Source organism: Narcine bancroftii, chromosome 12, assembly GCF_036971445.1.
Source record: "Narcine bancroftii isolate sNarBan1 chromosome 12, sNarBan1.hap1, whole genome shotgun sequence".
NCBI lineage: Eukaryota > Metazoa > Chordata > Chondrichthyes > Torpediniformes > Narcinidae > Narcine > Narcine bancroftii.
The window spans coordinates 85,705,912-85,731,431 of NC_091480.1; the positions used below are offsets into that span (position 1 = coordinate 85,705,912).

Here is a 25,520-nt window from a genome sequence, read left to right on the forward strand (position 1 = left end):
GGTCTGTACTATCACAGGCATTTCAGTGGATTAGGCTCATGGGGTCAGAAAGTCTAAATATAAAAAAAATAAAAGATATATATACCTGTAGATATACACATGGGTGATAGAATCTGTGAAAGCAAATGAGAAAGCAGAATAGGAAATCTTCGTATTGACAAAACCTTGGAGAATTTGAAGGAGGCTGTATTTCCAACTGACTCCCAGACGAGCTAATATAAAATAAAATTTAAAAGGAATGCGATCTGAGAAATAATTCAAAGTAATTCTCATATATGTTTGATTAAGGGTGTCTGATTGCTGTTACAAACGCAAACGTCAAGAGAAATAACGAGTGAAAACATTGCAATATCGTTCCAAGGTTTGAGAACGAAGAAGACCACCTCCTTTTGTTTCAGATTCGATCATTGGGTGTTTTTCTCATCCAAATGGAAATAACATTGACTTTGGAAAGTGGGAAACCTTTAAGCGCCAGAAAGGCATTAATGACCCCAGCTGCTAAAATAGAGCAATGCAGATTTTTATTTTCATGTATAATTGTTAAGCGCATATTATTTGTTTTTTTTTAAATCCAGTCCGCAGGTTAATTTGTTCCATTTTTATTTAAACCGCACCCATCACAAGGGCGAAAGACGCGGGAGTCGAAGTTGCAATTTCGGGTGACGTCATCGCCATGGTCCGATACGCGGAAGCGGCGCGTTTGAGTAGGCGCTGAAATTCTGCTACATTGTTGCAGACAATGGAGGAGGAGATTCTCGCCACCCTGAAGCTTCTCGTCATCGGGGAGAGTGGAGTGGGCAAGTCGAGGTGAGAGGTCGTAAATAACGTGTCAGTTTCAGCTTCTGCGACGTTGACCGCCCCCCACCCCCCGGGAGCTACAATCCTTGGATTATTCCTGCAGGATCGGGTCTTAGACCCCGTATCCCTGTGATCAAATCCGAGCGGGCGTGGTGCTTGGATCCGTTTTGCACTCGGACTGAGTTGCCCTTTTGCGAAAGGGTTGACCTCGTATGTCGTGTAGATTCAGAGCAAGCGGAAAGCCCAAGGCCTGGAATTGCCCAACCTCCAAATCGGGCTTCCGATACCCCCCCCATCCCCCATTCTTGTCCACAGCAACTAATCAGGAGTAACATGTTGGGAGTTAAAGGTGGTTCGAAACCAGGAAGAGGGGGCAATTACAGGGGGCTTATACTCCCTTCATTCATCACTGATCCTGTGGCTAAAGGTGGAAACTACCCCAAGGGTGTAAAGACCATGGTGGAGAAACTTAGCAGGTCAAACGGTATAGTTTTTATAGTTGAGCCCTTCATCGAGGTATTTATTTGGACATCGAGCACGTTAACAGGCCATTTAGGCCCACGAGTCCATGCCGCTCAATTAACCCACACCCCTGTCCGTTTATGAATGAGCAAGATGCAGGCAGGTGGCCAAACAAGGGTGTATAGATAGCCTTCACTGTCAAGGCACAAGAGCAACAAAGTTGAGTCTTGATGGTGCCCACACCCATCAAGCAAATAAAATATAAAAACGACAGCTCAATAAAATTTTCAATGTTTGGTGGTATTCAGTTCATGTATGGCTCTGAGGTTAAAATCTGTTTTTAAGTCTGTTTGTCTGTGATTTGATGGACCTGAAATGTCGACCAGAGGGCAGCGGGTCAAACTGACGACTAACCAGGATGGTAAGTGGTCTTCAGGATTTTGGCTGCTCTACTGATACAGTGAGAATAAATCCTCCAAAGAGGGCGGTGTGCAGCCGAGGATCTCTGGGCTGTACTGATGACCCTTTGAAGGTCCCTCTTGTCTGCTGCCAAGCAGCTGGTGAACCATGTCAGAATGCAGCGATAGAAAGATGCCAGCAATTTGATTTCCCTCAGAATCCTCAGGGCATGGAGTCATTGCTGTGCCTTTTTAGTTCCTGCGATGGTACTGGTAGTCCAAGAGAGATCTTCAGCAAAGTGCGTACCCAGAAACCTGAAGGCAGAGACTCTTTGCACACAGTCCCCATTGATGTAAAATGGGTCTGGAACTATAATGTTCCTCCTGAAGTCGATGTTCTTTTGTTTTTGTGGAGGACAAGATTAGATTCTTTTCTGAACACCACATTCTCTGTCTTTGGACTTTATCCCTGTAGGTTGTCTTGTCTTCTCTTGAAACCAGTCCAACCACACTTGTGCTGTCAGCAAACTTGACGATGGTGTTGGTAGAATATGTGGAGTCACAATCATGGGTATAAAGGGAATAGAGGATGGGACTCAATACACACCCTTGTGGGGAGCTGGTACTGAGTAAAAGGGGAGAGGTTAGTGCCAATTTTAACAGTCTGGGAGCGGTTTGTTTGAAAGCCCTTAATCCAGAGACAAATAGATTGGGAATATCCTAATTTAGCAAGTTTTGTAACCATTCTGTTTAGGATGACAGAGTTAAAGGCAGAGCTGAAGTCTGTATATAAAAAAAGTATCCTCATATAGCTCCCCTGGTGTTCAAGGTGGGTTAGTTCAGTGTGAAGAGCAATGGCAATGGCATCTGCTGAAGACCTGTAGGCAAATTGATATGGATCAACGGTGGGTGGGAGACTGACTTTTATATGTTGCAAGACCAGCCTCTCGAAGCACCTCATTGTGACTGCCGTAGGTGCTACCAAACGGTAGTCATCAAGGCCGCTGATGACAGTCTTCTGCAGTGGGATGATCGTGGCAGATTTCAGCCAAGGTGGGATGATGGATTTAAACAGGAACAGGTTGAAGATCCTTGTAAAGACCTCGGAGAGCTGGCAACCACATTCCTTCAGCACCCTTCCTGTATCCACAAAGCAAAATGTTTCAGGTGGGGGAGTCACTTTGGCTTACTTGACCAGAGTTCTGAATCGAATTTCCCCCTCAATCCAAACACCCACTTCGGTGACTAGTTTAGTTTTATCTTCCCCTTCTATCATTGTTGTCAGGCTGTTAACACTCAAAAGGCTTCTATTTTGCCTCAATTAGTTGTTTTTTCTAAGAATGGGCAAATTTCTACTTGTGATAATGGTTTTTGACCATTTTCATCCTCGAACCACCTTAAATATTCCTTAACTTACTGCAGACCTCCTATAACAAACCCAAGGGCAAGTAATGGGGAAGAGGACTGGCACACTCATCCCCCTTCCCAGATTGCCATTTGTAAATGTTTGTCTTAGTTGGATTTTTTTTTTTTAGCTTTTTCACTATTTTTTATCATCAAATTTAGAATCTGCTTGTTGTTTTGTGCCAGCGTTTATATAAATCATAGAAAACTACAGCACAGCCTGTGCTGAAACTTCATTCCGCTAGTCCAACTGACCTGCACTCATTCCATAACCCTCCAGACCTCCCATCCATGCATCTATCCAATTTATACTTAAAACTTAAGAGTGACCCCGCATTACCACATTAGATGGCAGCTCATTCCACACTTCCACCCTCTGAGTGAAGAAATTCCCCTTTATGTTCCCCCCAAACCTTTCACGCTAAAGCCATGTCCTCTCTTATTTATCTCTAGTAATCTAAGTGGAAAGAGCCTACTTGCATTTACTCTGTAGCTCTCATAATTTTGTAAACCTCTATCAAATCTCTCATCATTCTTCTACACTCCAAGGAATAAAGTCACAAACTATTTAATCTCTCCTTGTAACTCAACTCCTGAAGATCCAGCAACATCTTAGTAAATGTTCTCTTTCAATCTTAACGATATCCTTTCTGTAGCTAGGCGACCAGAACTGCACACAATACTCCAAATTGGCTTCACGAATGATTTGAACAACCTCACCATAACATCCCAACTCATAATCAATATTTTTGATTTATGAAGTCCAAGATGCCAACATCTTTCTTTACAACCTTATCTACTTGTGATCCCACTTTCAGGGAATTGTGTATCCGTATTCCCGGATCCCTTTGTTCCTCTGCACTTCTCAGTGACCTACCATTTACTATGTTTTCCCAACCTTGGTTCGTCCTTCCAAAATGCAACACCTCACCCTTGTCTGCATTAAATTCCATCTGCCATTTTCTGTTCCATTTGGTCCGGATCCCTCTGCAAGCTTTGAAATCCTTCTTCACTGTCCACATCACCTCCAATCTTGGTGTCATCTGTAAACTTGCTGATCCAATTTCCTACATTATCATCCAGATCATTGATATAGACAACAAACAACAATGGTCCCAGCACTGATCACTGAAGCACACCACTAATCACAGGCCTCCAGTCTGAGAAGTAATCATCCACTACCACTCTGTCTTCTCTCATTCAACCAATTTTGAATCCATTTTACAACTTCTCCATATATACCTAGTGTCTGAACTTTCTGAACTAACCTCCCATGTGGGGACCTTCTCAAAGTCTTTACTAAACTCCATATAGACAACATCCACAGCCTTTCCTTCATCTACTTTCTTGGTAACCTTATCGAAAAACTCGATTAAGTTTCGTTAGACGTGACTTGTCACAAAGCCATGCTGACTGACCTTAATCAACCCTTGGCTGTCCAAATACTCATGTATCCAATATATCAGAGCACCCTCCAATAAATTACCTACTACTGACATCCAGCTCACCGGCCTGTAATTTCCTGGTTTACTTTTGGAATTTTTTTTAAATAAGGTGAGCTACTCTCCAATCCTCTGGCACCACCCCCACGGCTAAGGGCATTTTAAATATTTCTGCCAGGACCCCTGCAATTTCTACACTAGTCTCCCTCATGGTTCGAGGGAATATCATGTCAGGCCCGGGGGATTGATCTACCTTTATTTGCTGTAAGGCAGAAAACATCTCCTCCTCTTTAATCTCTATATGTTCCCTGCCACTACTGCTTGTTTCCCTTCCTTCCTTATACACTATGCCAGCTTCCTGAGTAAATACTGATTGGGAAAAAAACTGTTTAAGATCATTAGGCTCCACGCATAAACACCTTACAAAATAAATAAACATAATGCAAGAAAAAGTCAAAGTACTGCAGTGTGTGTGGTTCATTCTCCATTCAGGAATCTGATGGCAAAGGGGAAGAAGCTGTCCTCATGCTGCTGAGTGCTCGACTTCAGGCTCCTGTTTTCCCGATGGTAGCAGGGTGAGAAGGGTATGGCCTGGGTGATGGGGTTCCTTGAGGATAGAAGCTGTTTACTTAAGACACTGCCTCTTGTAGATGTTCTCAATGGAGTGAAATCAGATGCCTGTGATGTCACAGGTTGAGTTAACAACCTTCTGAAGTTTTTTTTCCTGATCTGAATGTTGGTGCCTCTGTACTAGACAGGGATACAACCAGCCAGAATGCGCTCCACGGTTCATCAGTAGAAGGTTTTGAGAGTCTTTGGTGACATAGAGAAACTCCTCAAAAAGTGTAGCTGCTACTGGGCATTGTTCATGATTGTAGTAGCAATCTTGTTTTGCATATTACCTGTTTATTACATCAGTAATATTTGTCTTTACCACGTTGCTGTGGCCTCCAACAACAAACCTACTGCAGTTTGAGAAATGCTGTTCACTTTTTGATGTCCTTGTATGGGTGTTGTGTGTTCTTCTCAGACAGTCCCTCAGGTGATGGCTCCACTCTACCTTCAAGGGTGCTGGGATGGCTGATGAGGACAAAGTGGGAACTGCAGACTGCCACATATGGGACAAGGGATGGCTCTCTGATAAGATGGCCAGTTAGTGAAGAGGTTGGCCTCAAATTGCCTCTCTGATGAGGTGGGTAGTTAGTGAAAGGGTTGGCCTCAAATTTCTCAATTCCATGTTGATTGTTCGTTCTCTACTTTTAAAGGTTATGGATAATAAGTTCCCAGAATGTTGCATTTCTCCAAAAAGACTTTGACTCACATCCTTGAATATTTTGTCCATTGAGTAATCTCCTCCAGTGACATGTTGCCGATGCCTGGTGTTGTGCAGGCAGGCAATGTAATTTTCCTAATATGGTGACTGAGTGTAACTAGGCTCTCAGTGCTGGAGATGTAGGCTTAAGGGGGAAAGAACGCTGATGTTGCCAAGCACATCTTGGGCATCATCTGTAAGGAAGGACATTCAGAGATTGGAAGAAATACAGCTCAGATTGTCCAGAATTTCTGAGTTCCAAAGGCAGGATTATGAACAATTACCTAGGTTTCATCTTGTGGGAGAGACGTATACAAAGGATCTTTACTGTATTTTCTTGTATAGAAGACCATTTAGTCCTTCCTATCAATGTTGTTGGAGTACCTCCATCAATCCCACTTATTTCCGTGCAACATATTCCTGACCCTCCCACTAGCCACCTGGGTGATAGATAATTTACTGTAGCCAGTTATACAAATTACCTTTGATGGAAGGCAGGAATGACCATCTCTGAGGCAGAAGCAAAGCGAGTTGTGTCAAAGTTGGAGAATTCAATACTGAATCTTTTAATTAAAAATAAAATCATAACACCTCAGGCCACGAAGTATTCAGCAGGTTGACCAGCATCTGTGGAGGCAGGTCCATGTCCAAGATGGAGGCCCTGCATCAGGACTGAGAGCTTTCCGTCTACACTTGCAGGGTCTCCACCTCATAGGTGGTCCATCCCTTTGCTTCCACAGAAGGGTGCTCCTCCTCGTGTTCCTCCAGGTTTGAATCAGAATTTATTGTCATGAACATGTCATGAAATTTGTTGGTTGTGGAAGCATCACAATGCAAACATTGCTATAAATTACATTTCAAAAATAAATGAAGAAAATAGGCAAAAGTGCGGTAGTGTCCGTGGTTCATTGTCCATTTGGAAATTTGGAGGGGAAGAAGCTGTCCTTGTGCCACTGGGTGGTCGTTTTGTCCTTGTGCCACTGGGTGGTCGTTTTCAGGCTCCTGTACCTTTTCCTCAGCAGTGTGAAGAGGGCATGGCCTGGGTAGTGGGGATCCTCGATGATAGAGGCTGCTTTCTTAAGGCACCGCCTCTCTTGTCGATATCCTTGATGGAGTGAAGATTGATGGCCATGATTTCACAGGCTGAGTTAACAACTCTCTGTAGCCTGTTCCTGACTTTACATTGGCACCTCCATATCAGTCAGTAATGCAACAAAATAGAATGTTCTCCACAGAAATATTTTGTAGTCTTGGTTACGTTCAGAATCTCCTCAAACTCCTCACAAAGTATAGCTGGTGGTGAGCATTCTTCGTGATTGTATCGACATGGAGGCCCCAGGACAGATCCTCAGAGATGTTGACATCCAGGAATTGACCCTCTCCAGTGCTGGCTCCTTGATGAGGACTGATTCATGTTCTCCTGATTCCCTCTTGAAGTTGACAATCTGCTCCTTAGTTTTGCTAACATTGAGAGGAAGGTCGTTGTGACACCACTCAACGAGCTGATCTATCATCCTCCTGTACGCTTCCTCATTGCCATCTGTGATTCTGCCAACAACCGTGGTGTCATTGACAAATTTGTAGACAGCATTTGAATTGTATCTAGTTACAGTGTGGAACAGTGGTTTTTAAACTGTCCCCTAAACTCACATACCGCTTTAATAATCCCTATGCCGAAGTGCTGTGTGTTTAGCAAGGGATTGCTTAAGGTGATATGTGAGTGGGAAAGGAAGGTTGTGAATCACTGCTGTAGACCCAATTGTGACTGAAATATTTTGCTTGAGAAAAATTGTCATTAGCCCATTTCCTTTGGAGCTATGAAACCGTGCACATAACAAGTCAATTAGGTACGATAAAAACAGTGGTTTTTATACTTTTTCTTTCCACTTGTCTACCACCTTAAGCAATCTCTTACTAAACACAGAGCAGCAATGGCATAGGGATTGCTTAAGGTGGAATGTGAGTTTAAGGGTGCACCAAAATCTGCTGGTCTAGAGTGAGTAGAGCAGTGGGCTAAGCACGCATCCTTGCAGTGCACCTGTGTAAATCATCAGTGAGGAGGCTTCTTACTGAATGTGGTCTTCCAATGAGGAAGTCAAGGATCCAGTTGCAGAGGGTTGGGGGTGCCCAAGTTCAGGAGATTGTTGGCTAGCACTGAGGGAATGATGGTGTTGAAGGCCGAGTTGTGGTCAGGGGCGCAGTGCTGCAGGAGCTCACCGGAGTGCTACTCCGGCACCTCGTGGGGCTGTTCCGGCACCTCCTTGATGCTGTTTTTGGTGAGCTCCAGCACTAAGAAAAACTAGTGCACCACTGGTTGTTGTCAGTTAAGAGCAGCGGATGTATGTTTTGCTATTTCTAAGTGATCCAGAGCTGAGTGGAGAGCCAGTGATTATGGTGTCTCCTATGGAGTGATTGTGATGGTAGGAGAATTGCAGTAGGTCCAGATCTTTCTCTTTTGCTCCAGATTATAGTTTCAGCGGTGTCTCCATTCTGAATCTCCCTTTGCAGGTCTATCCATGTCCCAAAGGCAAATTTTGAGGGGGAAAAAAAATCTCAGATGACAGTCTGGTTGAAAGCAGTAGTAGAAATTGGGATCAATTTCGCATTGAAATCATCCAAGTGCTTTTTCCAGTGATGGGGGAAAGACTAAAAGCATTTGAAGAGGTTGGTGTTTTTTTTTTTAAAGACACACACCCTTCCACCCACAAGCCTGTGCTGCCCAATTACACCCAACCCCCCATACGTTTTGATGGGTGGGAGGAAACTGGAGCACCCGGAGGAAATCCGCACAGACACGGGAAGTACATACAAACACCTTGTATGACCCAGAATCGAACCTGGGTCGCTGGCATGGTAACAGCGTTGCGCTGACCGTGCCACCCCACAGAATTGTTGCTTGTATCCCAAGAGTTCCTAATGTGATATTCCTATTTGTATGTTGTTCTGAACATTGTGTATCTAAGCAGACCCAAGATGTATTCTCCCAGATTCGGCTCCATTAGAACAGAACTGACAAGCAACTCATTTTAAACTACCGGATCAAGATTCAGTGCACAATCGAACCAAGCAACCAGTACTAGGTTTTGTGAATTAGTACATTGATGCATGCATGGCTCAAGAGCTTTGAATAACAACTTTGAACATGACCCACTTTAGATAAAAGCAAGTATTGTATTATTTATTCAGACTTGTGTGGCTAAACTGATCTTGAGGATGGTCTGCAACAACCTTTCTCATCACATTAATCCTTGTGGTACAGGGAATATAATATGGCTTGGTGTTCCAGTAAAGCACTGACTGACAAGTTCCATCAACCGATAAGTGCAGTACATTTAACTTTTGTGTGTATATCCTTACAAAGTGGCACCTTTAGTTCAGTGTGACAACCTCCTGGGGCATGGGTTCGTGTTATAGTCCAGAATCCTGGGTACCTATTTTCAGAGTTTTGTTGAAAGAATCCTCCACTGTATTTTGAATGATATGTTAAAGATGGTAATGGTAAAGGTTCCATTATTGTCACGTAATATTACATTTACAAGGTAACACACATGGCAAGAGCCCCTCACAGAAACCTACAGCACCTGGTGTTCCTAGGCAGTCACCAGGAGTTCTCTTTTTAGTGTCTATGTTGCTTGATATCCGCTGAAGTGATTCTGCACAGTTGTTCTTGGGTATTATGGCCTTGGAAACTTTGTTCCTGTCGTGCACTACCAATAACCACCAAGAGTAGGCTGAGGGAACGAAAGGCTTTAATGTACAGAAGAACCTTGCTGGCCTGGATCCAGGTATTGGAATGCAGGGAAGAGAGAGGTGGCTCGACCTTTATGGCCCAGAACTACGAGGGAGAAGTCATAGGGTATGAGTCATGAGTGGGCGGGCCAGGTCCATATATACAGTAGCCAATCATAACTATATACAATGGAGGAAATTTATCACCGCAGTTCCATTCAAAGTTAGATACATTGTACTGGACTTGTATGATTGAACTTGCTTTCCCAGCCCACTGAACACCCCTCGCACCCTCCCCCCACCTCTCCTCAGCAGGCCAATCTCACTCTCCACACTTAGGAACTGCTGGTGGTGTGGCAAGGCCTTGCCAATGTGTAACCTTTGTGTGGTGCTTGGCCTGGGTTCTTTCTGCCTCTTGAAACCCTTTGCTAGGAGGCAAAGCTGATTGTAGAGCCTGTTTTCTTTCAAATGCAGAACTGCAATAAGTTTAATTATTTAAAAATATTTCAAAGAAGTTAAAACTAAAAGCCGAACCAGTAATTAAAACCTCTTTAAGCTCTAAGAAATTACTATTAAACATGTGTGCAGGAATGGGTGATTTGACTTGCTTTTGAAGTTGAATGTCATGGAAGCAAGATTTTCACTGCACTCTGTGCTGACTATCTAGCACCCATTTACACTAACTCCATTCTCCCTATCTTTTTGCCAACTCCTCCTATATTCTGCCAGTGGCCTACAATAAATCTACCAACCCAGATGTGTGGGATGTGGGAGGAAACCAGAGAACGTGGAGGAAACCCACATAGTCACAGGATGTGTGTACGGAGATCAGGATTGAACCCAGGTGTTGGAGCTTAGAGGTGGCAGCTCTATCCTCCTGTCCATACTTGGAACCTGCATTTAAATCGATTCTTCCAAGGCAGTTCCTTGAAATTGAGGATATTTTCCTTCTACACCAGTTGTGCTTTCACACCAAGATCTCAGTAAATTGACATGTCAATATTTAAAGCCAGGTCAGATCGGAGTATTCACATGGAACCAAGAAAAGCCAATTCAGTGCGACATTTACACTGGAGCCAATGCGAAATGCATCAGCTCTGATACTACCTACCTTGGCAGGTAAATACTGTGATGAAAATGACCCCCCCCAACCCAATACCATGTTGGTCCTGTTCATACAGGTGTAAAATGGTAAAAAGGTGATTAAAGACCAGCTTTTAGGGGCGTGTGATGAGTTTCTGAAGTGGACCCAAGTGGGGTCCATAAACATTGCAGATAGGTTTGAAATGTTTGTTCCTTTCAACATGTGCAAACAAGCCACCAGTTCCCGAGGTTGTAGAGACTCTGGATCTCGAGCCTTCCTAGATGTAAATTGTCTATTATTTTCTATATAAATGATCTTTGGAGAAATTGCATGCATTTAAAAAAAAAAATTAGCCCTATTCTTCATTTTGTGCAAGGCATTGCTTATTACAATTTAAGGTGGTACATAGAACACACATGCCCAAACTTGGCTCGTTTTTATGGAGATATTGATCCATTATGTGAGAAATGTAGAATGTTTGAAGCTTCACTGATGCATATGTTTTGAGAGTGCCCTAATTTAAAGAGATTTTGGGAAGACATTTTTCAAATTTTATTAATGACTTTTAAGATTAATATAGAACCTCGTCCGTTAATTGCTTTGTTTGGTTTTTCACGTAAGCCAGATCTACTTCTGTCTGCATCTCAGGAGAAAGTTTTTGCCTTGAAATTGTCTATCGTTTTTTGTTCTTTTTGTACTTGCATATGAGATGGCTTGTTATGTTTTCCTTAAAATTTTATATGTAAGTTTACATGTTAAACAATAAAAATATTTAAAAGAGAAAAATTGCAGCACTGAATTTGATAGGAGGTGAAGCTCCATGATCAGTTTTGTCATTTCTACTGTCAGTATTTGTGGCCCGGGTATTTTCACAAGTAGATGAACTCTGGAAAATGTCCCTAATATGATCTCTCCATCATAGCATGGATGTTTCCCATGGTAGAGGACAAGGCATAAATTCAGGATTAAAGGACGCAATTTAAAACAGAGATGCTGAAATTTTTTTTAGTCTGAGTGTTGAGAGTCCATGGAACTTGTTACCACAGGGGGCTTTGGAAATGTGGTTTGTTGGTTCTATTTATAAGGAAGAAATTGACAGATATTTGATTAGTCGGGGCATCAAGGCTGAATGTGGCTGGATCAGCTCATGATTAGAACGGAGGAGCAAAAGATGGGCCGATGGACCTACTTGTTCTCTGATATCTTGTGATCCTCAATCTCTTCCCTTGACACAACTTGGGGGGAGGGTGTGCTATTGGGCAATCCAGTCTGTGTATGAGTACCAGTTGAGAGTGGACTGAGCTGCAATGTTGAGGTTGTTCGGTCTGGAGAAGATACTGATTAATTTTAAATTGATTAATTTTTGCAGCGGCTGCACTGATAGTACTTTCTAGTTCTTAACCAGTGTCTGCTGTAGGTGGTCAATGAATCTGAGGTGTGGTTGCTTTGGTACAGAGCTGTTTTTTAGTAACTTGTAATGAAATAAACCTTGCTTGTCCAAATCCTTGTGTGTGGGAGCCATGCTTCCAAGAGTTATTAAGCCAAGCATGTGCACTAAACATACTCTGGGTGAGGTATGTTTTAGTATTTAGACTTTAACATGTTGACTTTAATAGCTTTAATTTGGCAGGATTGTTCATAGCTTTTCTTTGTTCTTGCATTTGCTCCTTGGTGTCTCCCAACCCTAGTACATTTGATGTCACTGTGGATTTTACTGCTTTGAAGTTATGAGTCCAACTAAAACAAAAAGTAAACATTTCTGGAGTTTTACCAATGCACTTTCCAAATGAATTAGTTGGTACTCCTGGCAAGTTCTGCCTCCAATTTCCTCCCCCCACCAAAAAAAATCTGGTTATTTTCTGTATCCTCTTAGTCATTTAACCCATAGCATTAAATATTTGATCTTGATCTTAAAAGTGAATTTCAACTTCGATGCTAAAAAGAGTTTTGTTTGCCTCATTGGTGTTCAATCATTTCTCACCATTACTCCTTGTTAGAGGGGAAGTTTCTACGTAGAACATTTCACAATTTTATCATCTACTGGTATCTTTAAAGACATTTGCAGAAGGTTCCCTGAGTCTGAACTTCAGTTTTTGGGGTGTTTCTCCTTTAAAGTGAGAGGGAATGTTTCTCATAACTGACATGTTTTATATACAGTAAAACCTCTGGTTTCTGGCACCAATGGGGATTGGTACAGAGCTGGTTTTTACAAGTGACTTGTAATGAAATAAACTTTGCTTGGCCAAACCCTTGTAAGTGAATTTTCTACTTGCTTGAGGCTGCCAATTTTAAAATTTCATATTTTTTCCCCTATTTATTTTCCATGAATATTTTGCAGATTGCTTGAATTCCTATAACAGTAATATTGTGGGACAATGTTTTTGTATATAAATCTTTATTATATTTATTTATTGTATCTTAGCCTTCTACTAAGGTTCACTGATGGCACATTTGACTCTGAAATTGGCTCAACAATTGGTGAGTATTCATCTTTTTTTTAATGTATTCTATCAAACTGTCTATAATGAACATGCTTATTTACTTGTCTTATTCAATACTTTTTTTAAGGGGTTGACTTCAAAGTAAAAGCAATGAAATTTGATGGAAATAATGTAAAGCTTGCAATCTGGGTAAGTCAATTGAATAATTTATCTCCCCTTTCTAGATCTCTGCTTTCATCCCTGAAGATAAGCTACTTAGTGACGTTTGCCAATAGAAAACCACTGACTCCCATTTGCACCTCCTCCCACTCTGTCCCCTGTAAAGATGCCATCCCATTCTCCCAGTTTCTCTGACTGGCATTGGTTCTCAAGATGAGGCCTGCTGATCTGGAACATCTGAAATATTCCCTTTTTTTCCCCTCTGGGAACGTCGTTTCCCTTATACTGTGGTCAAACGAGCCATCTCCTACAACTTTTTTTTTCTAGTTCCACTCTCACCTTGCATTCCTCGCAAGCAGACCATGGATAAGGTTCTTCTTGTCAGCACTTCACCTTTTGTCATTTCCACCAGCAACAACTAGATCCCACCATCAGCCACATCCATCCCCTTCCCTACTCCTTTTCCCCTTCCCTACTCCTTTTCCCCTTCCCTACTCCTTTTCCCCTTCCCTACTCCTTTTCCCCTTCCCTACTCCTTTTCCCCTTCCCTACTCCTTTTCACCTTCCACAAATAATTGCACCCTCTGTGACTTCCTACTTCTCTGTGAACCCTGGTACTTTCTCCGGCAACCATAGCAGATGCAACTCTTGCTCTTGTACCCTTTCCACCATCCATAGACTGAAATCGCCCTGCCACACGAGGGCATGAACCTCCTCTAACCTCGTCTACTACATTCTGTGCTCCTGACGTGGCCTTTTCCTTCGTCGGTGATACCAAACATAGACTTGGATTTTTTTTCCAGTTCAATTTATTTACATACATGACGTCGTGGTTAGCTTGGTGGTTGGCGCAGCGCTGTTGCAGCACCAGCGATCAGGGTTTGAATTCAGCGCTCTCTGTAAGGAGTTTGCACGTTTTCCCTGTGTTTGCATTGGTTTCCTCTGGGTGCTCTGGTTTCCTCCCACCATTCAAAATTATCTGCCTGCTTCCCATAACCCTTAATATTCAAAAATGTGGTGGGGGTGGTATAAAAAAAGAGGCAAGAAACCTACCGGGGTTGTAGGTCAATTGGGAGTAATTGAGTAGCATGAGCTCATGACTGAAAGGGCCCTGTTATCATGGTATATGTTGAAATTTAATTAATTAAAATTTAAATTGAAAAAAATTAATGACATCACCTACAACCCTGAACATGGTGGTCCGAGCAGTGAGAACAGAACATGTCCTGGCTGGTGTGGATCCTTGACGATTGCTGCTGCTCTCGACAGTAGTATTACATATAGATTTTTTCATTGGTGGGAAGAGTTTTGCCTGCTGGGTCCACTATCATTTGCAGGGCTTTCTGCTCAGAGGTATTGGTGCCCCCATATCAGGTGGCGACGCAGCCAGTCAGCACACTTTCCACTACACGTCTATTGAGGTTTTGCAAGGGTCTTGAAACCATGCCAAACCTCCACAAATTCCCGAGGAAGTAGCAGTGCTGACGTGCTTTCTTTGCGGCGACATTCGTATGTAAAGGAAAGGTGACTTCCGGGAATTTTAATTTGCTCACCGTCTTCACTTCTGATCCTTTTAATGATCACTGAGTCATGCACTGCTGGTTTTCCCTTCCTAAGATCTAAAATCATCTCCTTAGTTTTAACGACATTGAGTGTGAATTTGTTAGTGCACCAGTCAGCTAAGTTTTCAATCTCCCTCCTGTATGTTGACTCTTTGCTCTTTCTTTTTGATACCACCCCCACCACATTTTTGAATAGAAGCAGGCAGATAATTAGAGCTGAGTCCACAGCCAGGTCATTATCTAAATGAACAGCCGAGTAGGCTTATCAGGCCGATGACTTGGTCCTGCTCCTCTTGTGTTCTCATAAAGGCTATAAATGATGTTGCTATTTTTGTCTGGTACTTGTGCAATAGACAGCCTCTCCAGCAATGCATTAGGTCCAGAAATACTTTCCAGGAATATACAATCAATCCATATTTTGTGACTGATTATAAGTACAACATTCTTATTAACTTGTTTCAGGAAAGATTAAAGTGGGGGGAAAAATGGATAAATAAGACAAATGCTATTATCTATTGTTTTGAGGATGCAAATAAAGCAATTTTCTGGCAGTTTACGCTTCACTCAAGTTTGCAAGGTTCCTTTGTTACGCAGTTTTCCACGTTTCCATCAGTCCTTCTTCAATACTATTTCCTTTATTGCTTCTGTTTTGTGTTGCCTTGATGTTCAGAAAATGTGAAAGGTCCCATTATTCTTGTGCTGAATCTCCAGCTAATCTTACAGCTGCGCTTGCCTACGCTGGAACCTGTAGGATTGGGCGTATCGTAGGCCTGCACTCTCTGGACTGACCACAAAGCAGAGCGAACCGCTCAATGGAACCTGAAGCTCTATCTCTACTACCCTGAAGTCCTTTGACCCGCTTGCCATTTTACAAAAATGTATCTTTCATTATTTTCACTGCCTTTGATGTTTGTAAATCATTTCAGTCTTCATTGTAGATTTTTCTGAATTAACAGGACACAGCTGGGCAGGAGCGATTTCGGACATTAACACCCAGCTACTACAGAGGCGCTCAAGGTGTTATTTTGGGTAAGGAAGGGCAAAGCAGTTTTTGGGGAGTTGGGTACAGATACTCCCTGACTTGCATCCGAGTTCCATTCTGACCACCCGGCCTCATCTCGAAAAGAATGTCTCGGAGTTATGTTAGAATGTCATCTCCTTTGGCGAGCTTACTGCGCTTGCGTCACTATCGTACACATGCAGCCATTAATTTTTTTTCAGTCGTATGTACGACTGATCGCAAGTCACGTAGGTCGTAAGTCGGGGAGTATCTGTATTGCTTCGTTCATCCTGTCTTGAGGAAATTTTAGGAAAATTGTATTTCCTGATGTTGATTTTAACGAAGAAAATTTGAACTAAATTCCTTTGAAAAGCAAAAAAAAAATTGCAGGTACTGGAAGCCTGAAGTAAAAATAGAAAATGTGGGCAATACTTAACAGGTCAGTCAGCCTCTGTGGAAAGAGAAATGGAGTCAATGACCTTTCATTAGAATAAAAAGTGGAATCCTCTAAATTGGTGAGATTAACCACAGAGAAAACACCGAGGTCTGCAAATGCTGTGATTGTGGTTTTAAAAAAAGAGCACAGTGAATACTGCAGGAACACAATTGGTCTCGCGGTGTCCATAGGAGGTAAAGATGTATTACTGATGTTTCAGGCTTGAAATATCGGTAATATAGCTTTACCTCCTATAGATGCTGCGAGACCAGTTGAGTTCCTCCAGTATTTGAGTGATTTTACCAAAATCAAGCACCGGCTGTCTGCAGTGGTCATCAAGCCTTCCCGGTTGCATGCATTTCTGGATCCCCTTCCCATTTTCATGTTGACCATTCTGCCCTCTGCATTCTCCAATGCTGGCATAAGACCCAATACACAGTAGAAGAGAACCACACTTATGATCCAATATATGAGCACTGAATTTTCTAGTTTCAGGTAATCCATACCTGCTGTATTTTCCCTTGGTCACTCCATCTGATCCACTTCCAATTTATTATCTTTCCCATACTCTCTGCCAACTCATTTATTTTTTGTCTCCATCCCTCCCCTAGTTCCATCCATCCACTACCCATGTGTTTCACCCACTAAGCCTCATTTGAAAACTTGTTTAAATTAAGCAGACCATCAGACTTGGCTTTTTCTTTTAGAGGGTTATGTTTTTTTTTAAAAACAGTGTATGATGTCACAAGGCGGGATACATTTTTGAAGCTTGAGAACTGGCTGAATGAATTGGATACGTACAGCACAAAACATGGCATCGTAAAGATGTTGGTTGGGAATAAAATTGACAAGGTAAGGAAATTGATGCTTTGTATTTTGATATTTTAGGTTTCTTGTGTAAATGGCCCTGTTTTATCTGTACTGCTAAAAGAGTTGACAATGGGAGTGCAATAAATTAATTTGTGTGGAGACTGCAGAAAAATGTGATGTTTTGAGAAACTATCAATCAGACTGGTGCAAAGCAAGTCATAATTTTTGGATGCGGGCTGCTTGGCGGATGCGGGCTGCTTGGCGGATGCGGGCTGCTTGGCGGATGCGGGCTGCTTGGCGGATGCGGGCTGCTTGGCGGATGCGGGCTGCTTGGCGGATGCGGGCTGCTTGGCGGATGCGGGCTGCTTGGCGGATGCGGGCTGCTTGGCGGATGCGGGCTGCTTGGCGGATGCGGGCTGCTTGGCGGATGCGGGCTGCTTGGCGGATGCGGGCTGCTTGGCGGATGCGGGCTGCTTGGCGGATGCGGGCTGCTTGGCGGATGCGGGCTGCTTGGCGGATGCGGGCTGCTTGGCGGATGCGGGCTGCTTGGCGGATGCGGGCTGCTTGGCGGATGCGGGCTGCTTGGCGGATGCGGGCTGCTTGGCGGATGCGGGCTGCTTGGCGGATGCGGGCTGCTTGGCGGATGCGGGCTGCTTGGCGGATGCGGGCTGCTTGGCGGATGCGGGCTGCTTGGCGGATGCGGGCTGCTTGGCGGATGCGGGCTGCTTGGCGGATGCGGGCTGCTTGGCGGATGCGGGCTGCTTGGCGGATGCGGGCTGCTTGGCGGATGCGGGCTGCTTGGCGGATGCGGGCTGCTTGGCGGATGCGGGCTGCTTGGCGGATGCGGGCTGCTTGGCGGATGCGGGCTGCTTGGCGGATGCGGGCTGCTTGGCGGATGCGGGCTGCTTGGCGGATGCGGGCTGCTTGGCGGATGCGGGCTGCTTGGCGGATGCGGGCTGCTTGGCGGATGCGGGCTGCTTGGCGGATGCGGGCTGCTTGGCGGATGCGGGCTGCTTGGCGGATGCGGGCTGCTTGGCGGATGCGGGCTGCTTGGCGGATGCGGGCTGCTTGGCGGATGCGGGCTGCTTGGCGGATGCGGGCTGCTTGGCGGATGCGGGCTGCTTGGCGGATGCGGGCTGCTTGGCGGATGCGGGCTGCTTGGCGGATGCGGGCTGCTTGGCGGATGCGGGCTGCTTGGCGGATGCGGGCTGCTTGGCGGATGCGGGCTGCTTGGCGGATGCGGGCTGCTTGGCGGATGCGGGCTGCTTGGCGGATGCGGGCTGCTTGGCGGATGCGGGCTGCTTGGCGGATGCGGGCTGCTTGGCGGATGCGGGCTGCTTGGCGGATGCGGGCTGCTTGGCGGATGCGGGCTGCTTGGCGGATGCGGGCTGCTTGGCGGATGCGGGCTGCTTGGCGGATGCGGGCTGCTTGGCGGATGCGGGCTGCTTGGCGGATGCGGGCTGCTTGGCGGATGCGGGCTGCTTGGCGGATGCGGGCTGCTTGGCGGATGCGGGCTGCTTGGCGGATGCGGGCTGCTTGGCGGATGCGGGCTGCTTGGCGGATGCGGGCTGCTTGGCGGATGCGGGCTGCTTGGCGGATGCGGGCTGCTTGGCGGATGCGGGCTGCTTGGCGGATGCGGGCTGCTTGGCGGATGCGGGCTGCTTGGCGGATGCGGGCTGCTTGGCGGATGCGGGCTGCTTGGCGGATGCGGGCTGCTTGGCGGATGCGGGCTGCTTGGCGGATGCGGGCTGCTTGGCGGATGCGGGCTGCTTGGCGGATGCGGGCTGCTTGGCGGATGCGGGCTGCTTGGCGGATGCGGGCTGCTTGGCGGATGCGGGCTGCTTGGCGGATGCGGGCTGCTTGGCGGATGCGGGCTGCTTGGCGGATGCGGGCTGCTTGGCGGATGCGGGCTGCTTGGCGGATGCGGGCTGCTTGGCGGATGCGGGCTGCTTGGCGGATGCAACAAAATAAGTGATGACCTTGGAGTCCCACTCATTCTTTCAATTTGTAAATTAGAACACAACTATTCTAGTTAATTAGGTTTACTACATTTTCCACTCAGCAATTTTTTTTGTCTTGGCCATTCCCTTAGGGTTGAGGAATGCATACATTCTTAATACAGCCATGTTGCCATCCTGCACCCATAACAAACACTGAAAAATTATTTTAAAATGTGTGTTTCCTTAGCAAAATCGTGAAGTTGACCGAAATGAAGGACTAAGATTTGCCAGAAAACATTCAATGCTTTTTATAGGTAAGTGTGACATCTTTGGGCAGTTGCTTTTTTTTAAGTTCTATTTTTTTTTTCAAATATACTCTTGGCCATTAAGCCCAAAGCTGGAAGAACTGGTGTCATTTCTGACGACAACCATTCAAGTGGATATGATAGTAACAAATGTGCATTATATGTTATTTCTGAAATGTGGTTCCATTGAAGGCAGTGCAATTGAATATTGGAGGTAAGCAATACACAAAAGTGCTGGAAAAACTCAGCTGGACCTGCCCTCAGCCCTTTGATCAGGCGCTTCCTGTGAATTCTGCAGGATCTGCTGATTATCATCCGCACTTGGGTGTATTAACTACTAATCACAGCATCTAAAGACTTTCTTGTTTCACTGCATTGAGGTAAGCAACAACTTTCATATGTTACTATATTGTGTCTCCATATCAGGTGGAGATTGAATTCCGGTAAAAATGAATGACTATGAGACGAATACCTGCTGTATTAAAGATCAGGGAAGAGTTTTTGGGTTCACCTTTTATTTGTCACTTGGACAAGAATGTCAAGTTTAGCTGAGGGGAGCCTATCAATATCTACTGCTTTCCCGAATTAACGTTTTGTTTTCTTTTCAAAGAATAAGTGAACAATTTGCAGGGTTGGCTGGTAACCTGGATGGGTCAGACTTGATAGGCTATATGGTTTGTCTTTGCACGTGTCTGATCATTCCGCCATGAGTGAAATGATGGGAAAAAGCCTACAGTCCTGATGTTAATAAAGACACAAGGCTGGACAAACTCAGCAGGTCAAACAGTATCCTTTATATAGCAAAGGTTAAAAAATACATAACCGACGTTTTTGGCTTGAGCCCTTCTTGGGGGAAAAAATGTCAGCAGGTGTCCAAATAAAATATTGCCTCCTGCTTTTGAGACCATTGATCAAGAGATCCCTCCTCCCCTTGCTCGCAACTGTCCCCTCTCTCCCTTGTCCACTTATTTCCTCCTGCCTTTGGTCCTGATATTAATTTCTCAGGACATTTTTTTGTTAAATGTGGCCATTGCAGGTTTAGCTAAAATTTCCTGCCCATCCCTAGTTCCTTTTGACAAGATGGCTTACTGGGCTATTTTGAAGAGCATTGATTGGTTGAAGTCACACTGGGTAAGAGTGACAACTTCCTTTCATGAGTGTTTGATGACAAATCAGACATCAATATTGACGCTAACCTTCTGTCCTAATTTGTTAAATTGGTAGCTTCAATTTCACAGTTGCTGTGGTAAGATTTGAACCAGTATCTTGAGGATATCAGTTGAGGCTTTTGGATTTATGATGTGCCCTTAACCTTTTGCTCTATTTTTACGCACAGAGGCCAGTGCTAAAACCTGTGATGGAGTCACTTGTGCATTTGAGGAAGTGGTGGAAAAAATAATCCAAACCCCTGGACTCTGGGAAGCTGAGAATCCTAAAGCTGTAAAATTATCTGACTTTGGGTCCAATCAGGATGGAGCATGTGGCGGCTACTGTTCCCTATTATAAATGAATTGGAAATGACCATGTCTGAATTTGGTTACTGTCAACACCATTGCTTCAGCTCTGCTGGGAGCACAAAAAGCTGCAGTCAGCTTGAACCTTGGACACTACGAAGATATGAGAGAAGTACTCTGCCTTAGTGAGTCCATTCTCATTTTTGTTATGGATATAATGCCAGTCTGAGAGACTTTGATATTGTCCCACCTTAATTTTCTGGCCTTAAATTCTCAATGACATGTTATGTAATTTTTGATGGTTTCGACTATGCATTTTGATCTACAAACAGTACAAAAAATGAAAGGTTATGTTGTAGTATAATTGTCTCAATTGTGGAAATCAACTGTGTAAACTGATGAAATTTAATACATTTCCATTAGTTTTTTTTTACCCCTAATAATGGGACCAGAACAACTGATTTTGTAGTTTCACCTGCGTCTGCTGCCTCATTGAATATGAAGTCAGGCAGCTCTTGGACGTTTGATCTCCTGACGTTTTATTGTTGCCTGATGATGCGGGATACATTGCAGTTTTGATCACTGAGGAGTTTTTGGTCTGATAAGAATCTAATCCTGGAGCTTTGACGTATCATTCTGTCCCTCCCCTTTAACATTACAAAGTCTTGCCTAAAGTTTTGGTTTTGTGCAATAGCATCTTTTAGTGCCATTGGTATGTTATTTAGTTCATTGTATTCTCACTTGTTACTAAGGCTAATAATTATTGTAGAATATTTCTTCTAGGGGCTGCATTGAAAGTATGACTTCTTTACAAGTAATGGTGTATGTTGTGATCTTCAGTGTTTGCATGGGGTAACTGATTTTTGCATTGGTTTGTTTGCAGTATTAATTTTAATTGAAGGGAGTGGGGTGGGGGGAGGGGGGGGGTTGTGAAATGGCACCAGACTAATCTTCAAACTTCTTACGATGACGTGAGCGATCCATAAATATCTACACATCCAGTACTCTTCAAGACGAGTTTCATTTCTATTTTAAATTGCACAATTTGTAAGCGAAGAGTAATTATTTATTGTGTTTTTTCCAAATGATCTAACACTTGTTTGTATTTGCAAACTATTTTCTAGAATGGGAAATAAATTGATGATTGTTCTACGAAATCTTCCAATGTAAGTGTGACTTAACCCACCATTTTTTAAATGTTGTTTCTTGTGCCTTTTGTGCTATAATTATTAAACTGCTTTCTCAAAACTAAGTAACAAAAGGGTTTTGTTCCTCCTATTTTTTCTTTTCCTGTTCCTGAAGGTGTTGGTTCTTCATCAAGTGTTGGAACATATTTACAGGGGACCCTAATTAGCTACCTAATCTGTCATTCATTCTGTGAACGAAGATATTAAGACTTGGCCTGCACCAAATTGGGCAGGAAAATGGGACATCTGGTTGGTGAGGTCCAAGTCACCCTGCCATATTTTGTTTTGAAATAACAAAAATTGAAAATGCTGGAAAAAAACAAATCTTAGCAGGTCAGGTAGCATTTGAGTAAAAAGAAACCATCTACCTTCCAGATCAGAACATTTGGAACTTCATTACTACTTTTGTAATGCCTCTACCTTAGCTTACATTCAGCTGGCACAAGCTGGAATCGTATACATGATCTTCTTTTGGTTTTAATGCAACCCAATGTCCCAAACAGGTGAGCTTCATAGTGGAAATCTTTAATAACTAATATACCAAATTAATGGCTCACCATTTTAACTCTATTACTTTTTTTTCCATCGTTCTTGGAGGAATTCATTCTTCTGTGTGATATCAGCCTTCTGTCCAAAACTGGACCTGTGACCTACTCCTGAACTGAACGAGACATTTTAAATGGATTGCTTCCAGCGTGTCTTGTATTAAAATGGTCAAAACAACAAAGCATTTTTCGGTCTAAAATGAGTATTTGTCATGCAATAAAGTGATTTTACCAGTTTATAAAGTAGTACATTTTGCCATTTCTTTTTTGTTTCAATACATGATCTTTTGGGAAATTAAGTTTTCGGCGTTTAGAATAGTTTGTCCTGACCAGGAGAGATGTTCATGAGCTATATTGTGTTATTTCTTTGGAGTTCCTTCACAAGGCAGTCTTTTCCCAAAAATAACTTTGAATTGTATTTTCACATTTTTGTAATGCTATTGTTTTAAAAAAAAACATTTCTGATGTGATCAATTTTTCAGATCTTGTTTCTGATTATAATCTGTCTATACAAACTGAAATCATTTCTATAGTGAGTCCACTTGCTCCCCTGTTTGCTGTGTAACAGACTTTTTCAACATAGGATATCCATTGAATAGATGGAATTTCCAGATAAATTAAAAGTTTATTGCATGAACATTTTTTTTAAATCAAGAATTAAGATGTTGGCTTCTACCTTGGGTTTTGCAGGGCAAGTCAAATGTTTATATTAATCTACACAAAGTGAAGGGAGGAAAGTTTAGGGAGACATCAGGAAAGTTTTTCTTAGAGTTGTGGATGCCTGTGGTGGTGAAGGCTGAAACAATGGGGGCATTTAAAAGACTCTTAAGACAGGGGTAAATGAAAGGAAAACCAATAAAGGGATACAAGCTAGGGAGGGCTTCATTTTTTTTGTAGTTGTATATATCTTGGCACAACATCAAGTACTGAAAGGCCTATACTGTGCTGTAGTGTTTTGTGTTAAACTAAAAAGGAGTTTTTTTTTACTTTTACTGGTTTAATAATAGCTCTCGGCTGTTTAGCTAACTTGATTGAGCTGACACTTGGCAACAGTCAGTGGAAAAGAGGAGATCCAGGTCAGATTTTGTTCGCTGGATTCTTCTCAATAGTTTGAAATATCGGGCCATGGTTCCTTCCTGCAGCCAGGCAATGTTGTGGCAGATGCCTTTTCTTCCCCCCCCCCCCACCTCCCCCCCCCCCCCCACCCCCCAGGGCTCCAAATTATTCACTCCATAGTGGAAGGGAGCATTTTGTTTTGCTTATTTTTTCTTGCGTGTATCAGTTTATTAAAAAAATATGACTAATTTGCTTCAATACAAACTCCTTTTATTACAAATATTTATTAATTCTGTATTTGTATAAAATTTTTGATTCAAAATTGCATTTAAGAGTAAAAAAAAATGTGTAATTTTTTTTCATGTATTGTAGCTCTTGAACATATAAAGTTTATGGTTTGTGCCTCTTACCTTAAGCAAGTTTGGCCACCCCTGTCTTGGACCATGAAAACAAGGTGAAAATGACATAAAAGGATGATCAATCAATAAAAAGTAGTTTGAGCGAAGTCAAGTTAACCTGAACAACATTCAGACTCTCACTGAAAGATGCTATGACAGTTGTACCAAATAACTTCTTTCTGATACAAGAGGCAGTCTGTCACCCAGACTGATGGTTCCTCGGCAATGATGTTCTATGGTTATTAAAGGCTAAGAATCTGGTTATGCAAACATTGAATTATGAAGGACCGACCAAAGAATGGTTGTGCTGTGACAAGCAACGCCATCAGAAGAACCTGGAGACCTTTCGCACCTGATGGCTACGAAGACTTTCAACTTTTGTTTCTGCAAATCACAAGAAATTTAGAATTAAGTAATTAGTTGGATTACCACCTGTCCTGGTTTACAAAATTCACTGGAGCATTTCGCCAAGGATTTTTCAATGGATTCTCTTAACTTGCCATGAGCAGTAAATGCCACTATTTGCAAAAATCTCTTCTCCAAATTCTGCACCAATTGTGACATAAATGTATTGCATTCTTTCTTTGTTAATTGGTCAATATCCTGACGTTACGATGGGATCAAGCCAATCACATTGCAATGGTTCAAGACGATGGTGTACCACTCGTTCTCCAGGAAAGGCTGGTAGACTTTCATGGAAAAATGTGATAATCCTCACTAGTAAAATAATGCTGGTTTGGCTCACTTCCAACTGATCTTTCTCTGCGTTCAGTACTTGCTGCATTTAATATTGCTGCATGGCATATGGATTGACTAGCTGGCTTGCATACAAAATGAATTCTATCATGTGGGAACAAACTTGGAAAGTATGCCAAGATTCTGAAGAGCCTAACAGTCCGATTGTTGTTGAGGGGGAAGAGGTATGATTTAAAAATGCAAATGTCTAGATTTTACTGTAGAAGTTGTGCTACTCCATCATTAAAATTAGTTCAAAATGGGCTTCGGCCTCTCTCTCACCATTGAGAGACTTCAATATCCTGCGTTCGCTGCTGTGAAGGAACTGATCTTGTCACTGGAAACCAAATCTTGACACTATAACATCACGTCAGTTCATGATGGCTGCCAGGTTTTACCTCTCTGACATTGAAAATAAACTGCTTATAAATCATTATGCCTCAATTCTTTGGGATTAAATTAATTTCTATTTAACCATCAAATTCAAACTTTGTTTAATTTTCATCTTTATCCCCAGGAGTCATTTTGCAGTAAACTCTAATTTGCTCCATCTCAGACCTTTCCCCCAAATCATCTCGCGCTCCTTCAATGTGACAGGTTAAAAGAGCTGTTCTGCTCCATTCTTGCTTTGGGCAATTTTCTGTGCATATATTAAAAATCCCAAACCACCTTCAAGGTTCAGCTCAACTGCCAGCATTTATACTGTGTTCAGTGCTTGGTTAAAACAAGTTATGGGTTCACATTATCTTTCTCTCTATCTTCCAGTGTGATTGCAATTGTTTTCTATTACATGCCAAGTAGGCAATGTTTTTAAAATAACCTCAGTTATCTGATTTGTAATCGGATACCTTCTCTTTATATCT

At 43.1% G+C, this 25,520-nt stretch overlaps 1 protein-coding gene across 5 annotated transcripts; it reads left to right on the plus strand.

Moving 5' to 3' along the window:
- Positions 1-596: 596 nt before the first annotated feature.
- Positions 597-25,090, plus strand: LOC138747796 (ras-related protein Rab-18-like). Of its 5 annotated transcripts, none has more exons than XM_069907386.1 (9): positions 608-807; positions 13,052-13,107; positions 13,198-13,259; positions 15,748-15,820; positions 16,961-17,079; positions 19,225-19,291; positions 20,619-20,921; positions 21,861-21,902; positions 23,897-25,090. In XM_069907386.1, exons 1-7 carry the CDS (start codon positions 740-742, stop codon positions 20,786-20,788), a joined length of 615 nt encoding a protein of 204 aa, XP_069763487.1. In that variant the 5' UTR covers positions 608-739; the 3' UTR covers positions 20,789-20,921; positions 21,861-21,902; positions 23,897-25,090. The 5 variants fall into 5 exon arrangements, with proteins under 5 accessions (XP_069763484.1, XP_069763487.1, XP_069763486.1 ...); XM_069907385.1 differs by lacking the exon at positions 23,897-25,090 and adding exons at positions 22,299-22,426; positions 22,521-22,714 and having other exon boundaries at positions 20,619-21,902; XM_069907388.1 differs by lacking the exon at positions 23,897-25,090 and adding an exon at positions 22,299-22,714.
- Positions 25,091-25,520: the final 430 nt, after the last annotated feature.

What these genes read in the sequence shown, in the direction of transcription:
- LOC138747796 (XM_069907383.1), top strand. Translation starts at nt 740, where the DNA reads ATGGAGGAGGAGATTCTCGCCACCCTGAAGCTTCTCGTCATCGGGGAG. An exon ending in TGAAATTGGCTCAACAATTG is followed by an intron (nt 13,108 to 13,197) that starts GTGAGTATTCAT and finishes ACTTTTTTTAAG; the next exon opens with GGGTTGACTTCAAAGTAAAA. An exon ending in TTGGGAATAAAATTGACAAG is followed by an intron (nt 17,080 to 19,224) that starts GTAAGGAAATTG and finishes GTGTTTCCTTAG; the next exon opens with CAAAATCGTGAAGTTGACCG.